Here is a 5,108-nt window from a genome sequence, read left to right on the forward strand (position 1 = left end):
GTAGTTTTTTGCAAGAATGACCTATGAATGATGAGTTAAAATATAGACAATTCGGATCCTTGAAAGAAGTTACGAAATGAGAACCATAAAAAAAATTTCAATATGATTGTCCCTCGGATCCTTCAATCCTAACCCATATATTTTCAATTTGTCTACTCGTATGGTCGAGTTTTTTAAGGTTTGTACGCTTAGAAAAATTTAGTAAAATAGGACAAAATTTAGACGAAAGATGAATGTACTTAACCACACGAGTGTTATCCAAAGTTTTTTTCACCGCAAGAGTAACATTGACATATAACCCTTAGTGCAATTTAGGCCAGAAGTTAAAGAAAGTGACATGTTGGTAGTGTGTTGAACTAAAACTCCATCCAGCAGTTGCCATGTTTTGTTGTATTCATTCAGTGCACAGCATTGAAAACCTCACATGTGGTTGTTTATTTGGACATGCAGGTCCTCCGAGTCAGTCCACTTGTCGGACCCCCTCCTCCATTTCCTGCGTTTCTCTGACCTCAAACTACCAAAAACCCCACCTCCCCAAGATCAAACAAAAGACCCCTCCCCCAGACAACCCAACAAATCCTCCATGGAAAACCGCACCTCGAACCTCCAAGCTGCACCAGTGGACACTACTTGCTCGACAATCACCATCAAAGGCATCCTCAGCTTGCTGCTGCAGAATGTCGACGAAAACGACGGCAGACGGCTGATTTCTTTGGGCATGGGCGACCCGACTGCCTTCTCTTGCTTCCACACGACGCATGTTTCGCAGGAAGCTGTAGTCGACGCCCTCCAGTCCGACAAGTTCAATGGCTATGCACCCACTGTTGGTCTTCCTCAAACCAGAAGGTAAATTGTTAATTTTGGTTTTTCTTTCTGGGATTTTGTTGGTTTAATTATTCAAATTGGTTGTCTTGTTCTTTCTTGTTATGATCGAATTCTTGTCCAGGATTCTAAATGCTGCCAAATTCGGTTCTGGTTCTGGGTTTCTGGGTTCCTGGAGTTTATGGCGTTTGGTTTCAATTTGCATTTTTTAATGTTCTAGTTGCACTACTTTCGTAGTTCTGTTCACTTCTCTTTTTACTTTACATATACTGATCGGATTGTGGAGGGTGTTTTGTTACTAATGGCGTGGTACAAATCGAGGAGGAGCAATACGTTTGCCTTGTGAGTTATGAGGTTATAGCATTTTAAAGCTTTTTGGATTATTCAGTGAATACATGATTGAATTCATAAGGTTTCGTCGAGTAATTAGCTTGATAGATGATGGGATATTCTGATTATTAAACAATGCAAATCTTGTTTAGTGTCAAAAAGCCAAGCTCTATCTTCCTTGATGATGGGGTGTTTAAATGGTGACGGAATTGATACATGTGTTGGATAATAGACTGCAGGCTTGTACGGCAAGCAAACATCGGGCATATTCCCTTGAGGGGGTATTTCAATTTAATGATATTCATGATGCATATTCATCACAGATATTATTAATTTTACTATTTCACTTCATGACAGAGCAATTGCTGAGTATCTGTCTCGTGATCTTCCATACAAGTTAACATCTGATGATGTTTTTGTCACATCTGGTTGCACACAAGCCATTGATGTCGCATTGGCAATGCTTGCTCGCCCCGGTGCCAATATCTTGCTTCCAAAGCCATGCTTCCCTATTTATGAACTTTGTTCTGCTTTTAGACATCTTGAAATTCGACATTTCAATCTCCTGCAAGAGAATGCATGGGAGGTTGACCTTGATGCTGTTGAAGCTCTTGCAGATCACAACACAGTTGCAATGGTAATTATAAACCCCGGGAATCCTTGTGGGAATGTGTACAGTTACCAACATCTGGAGAAGGTTAGTGTCCTATGGTATTGTTATGGCATCAGAACAGAAGATTGTACACTAAGAGATCTGTTTTGGTTATTGGCACTGGATATCGTTGTAACCTATTGTTTTGTATCGCACTTAGATCGCAGAAACTGCAAAAAAGCTTCAAATTCCTGTAATTGCTGATGAAGTTTATGGGCATCTTGCTTTTGGGGATAAACCATTTGTGCCAATGGGAGTTTTTGGATCAACTGTTCCGGTTCTTACTCTCGGGTCCCTGTCAAAGAGATGGATAGTTCCTGGATGGCGACTTGGTTGGTTTGTGACGACTGATCCATGTGGCATGTTTAGAATACCCAAGGTTCTCCTCCCTCTTTCTCTTTCTCTCACACACATGCGCGAACACATACACAGCATTCTCAGAAATATAAACTTCATATATAAAGTGGATGATGCAAGTATAAAAATCATGACGATTATTGATTAGGAACTCCATATACTATTTTAATTCTGTGTAGGTTATTGAGCGCATCAAGAAGTATTTTGACATCTTGGGAGGGCCTGCAACTTTCATTCAGGTTTGTTACTCATATGCTTGCTTTGAATTACTCAAACGAGTTAATGCTAGTGTTCTTGATTAGTGGCCTTATTTGGCTTTAGATCATTCTACACGCGGCCTCAATCTTCCACAAGCTATTATTTCTTAGATTTCATATCAGATTGGTATAATTAAAGACAATTTCGAATACAAATCTGTTAAATGTCAAAACTTACTCACAGCTCCTCAGGATTTGGAAGTTGGAACCAAAACCTGAAAAACACAATATTAGGTTTGCATGTTTAAACTTGTGTCGGGGTGTTAACTTATTTTTCGTCTCTGTTTCCAAATGACATATCTGGTGAGTTATAGGCAGCAGTTCCTCGCATCCTTCAACAAACCGAAGAGGCTTTCTTCAAGAAAACTCTCTATTTGCTGAAGCAGTCCTCAGACATTTGCTGTGATAGGATAAATGAGATCCCTTGTCTTACCTGTCCCAGCAAACCAGAAGGATCCATGGCCGTAATGGTGAGAAATTAACGGAAACACATTTGTTTATATACTTTGAACTTAGCATTCTAATACATCTTTGCTTATTAATTTTCTGTGTAATGCAGGTGAAATTAGACCTTTCACTACTGGAAGAGATCAATGATGATATTGAGTTTTGTTTCAAGCTCGTCAAAGAGGAAAGCGTTATCTTTCTTCCAGGTTAGAAATTAATGAACAATCAGAACCATATTTTCCATGACTTTTTTCTGGTTTACAAGCATCTCGCTGACTAACTAACGGAGATTACATTTGTGTATTGCAGGAACAGCAGTAGGGCTGACCAGTTGGATACGCGTTACATTTGCTGCTGATCCATCTTCCATTGAAGAAGCCTTGAGGAGGACAAAGTCTTTCTACCAAAGGCATGCCAGAAAATTATAGATGTATTACATATATTTATACACAAATAGCAGCAACAGGAAATAGCAAAATTATATGTAAATCAGCTAGAAATCATTGTTTGCTGATGGTCTGGCATTTGTAATACTAAGAACGTATCTCACATGTATTGAATGTTGGAAAATTTAATAATATTATTATTATATTAAATTTGTTCATTGAATGGAAATTATAAGTGGAGCCTTTTGGTAGAAAGATATGTCTACTTAAATGAAGTGCTTGCAACTTTTGACTCTTCATAAATAGTCACATGTTTTCCAAAGAGGTATCTCACATTCCATAAATAGGGAAGCCCCTTATAATCACTGATATAGCAATTAGAACTTTCATTCTTTACATAATCATATATAGAGTGCACTAAATATTAGAGAGTATCATTGAGTCCATATGAGAGAGTTTTCAACACAATCGTAGTTCATGGAGCCTTGCAATTTGGAGTGCTACTATTACAAGGACGTGGTTGTTGTATCTTGGAAGACATGCGCCGATCAACCATGAGCACGGTAGTGAGGCGTAAACTTGTCCTAAGGACATGACAAAGTGTTTAACACTTGCCTCAACCATATTTTCAGGTTTTTCTGATCCATTATATCATGTTCATTTAACATTGGTTACTCATGTGTATGTATTATTGCGATATATAATTGCATGAATTATTTCTTGATTTTCTATGTGATTTATTATAGCAATTAGACCCTAATTTTTCCAACATTGAATACTAAACTCTTAGGCCTCGGTGGGTAATCCATCTCGTACCTCCAAGTTGGCCACACAATTTTCGTTTCTTCTTTCAACATACCTTGAAAATAGTTGTTCATCCATTCCAATTCAATCCTTCATACCAAATAAGGCCTCAACAACTATACCAATAAGTTATCTTACCATTGAAACAACTAAAGATGTAAAAGGGAATGCTAGCTAACTACGCTACCTTCACCTTTGCTATACCTTTCTTTCTATTTTTTCGATTTTTCCTTCGCATTCACCTACGTTACTGTTAAATTTGAAGATGGTTTAGCCATTTGATTAAAAGTCGTTCACATTTGTTACAGGTCCCGGAGTTCCTAAATTCATCTTCTGCAGTACAAATGGCGTTTAGAGTTAGACTTGTCTTATTTCTCATCTTTAGCAAATTTATGATTTGACTAATGAATGTGATGGCCGTCAAACTTGTCTTGTTTCTTATGCTCTGGCATGCGCATAAATCAAGCTGAAATGTACGGACATATTATTAAACAATGCACCTTCATGGGTTCCACATAATCATTTGTCTTTATTTGTGGGAGGGATTCAAAGTGATGGTGTTGCCAAGAAGGTAGTTTGCATGTGAACACCGATATCAAATCTTTCGCACTTATTTTGTGCGTGTTTTCCATTATTAATTGGCGTATGTTGAATTTATAATAAAAATATTAAAAAGGATTGAGTTTATAAATATTTGTCAATCAATTGTAATTTGTAAAGATCATATAAAAAGATTGGACACAAAATGAAGGTAGGAAATTTGAACTCGCCAACACCCTCTTGAACGAGCATAAAAATTAATGATTCTAACATAAGATTTAAAACGTAAAACAAAGCTTTTAACTTATGTGGATTGGTGGTAAAACAAAAACTTATGTGGCTTGGCATTATTGATTTTTAGGTGAGGTGTCTAGTATCGATGATGATTGCAATGTTGAATATTATATACAATACTTATGTGTGAAGCTTTATCATAAAATGTTTTGATGTTGTTAGTCGTGTAATTACCCATTACATATTGTATTTTATGTTATTATGTTCTCAATATGATTT

General features: G+C 37.1%; 1 protein-coding gene across 1 annotated transcript; it reads left to right on the forward strand.

Annotated features, from left to right (window-relative positions):
- Positions 1 to 509: 509 nt before the first annotated feature.
- LOC103932694 (probable aminotransferase TAT2) lies at positions 510 to 3,461 on the forward strand. The gene is made up of 7 exons (XM_009342337.3): positions 510 to 846; positions 1,510 to 1,849; positions 1,965 to 2,183; positions 2,341 to 2,400; positions 2,733 to 2,888; positions 2,978 to 3,071; positions 3,175 to 3,461. Exons 1-7 carry the CDS (start codon positions 584 to 586, stop codon positions 3,291 to 3,293), a joined length of 1,251 nt encoding a protein of 416 aa, XP_009340612.2. The 5' UTR covers positions 510 to 583; the 3' UTR covers positions 3,294 to 3,461.
- The last annotated feature ends 1,647 nt before the right edge of the window (positions 3,462 to 5,108 follow it).

The sequence above is a fragment of a genome, unplaced genomic scaffold, assembly GCF_019419815.1.
Source record: "Pyrus x bretschneideri cultivar Hongxiangsu unplaced genomic scaffold, Pyrus_bretschneideri_v1 Contig25, whole genome shotgun sequence".
In the NCBI taxonomy this organism is placed as follows: domain Eukaryota; kingdom Viridiplantae; phylum Streptophyta; class Magnoliopsida; order Rosales; family Rosaceae; genus Pyrus; species Pyrus x bretschneideri.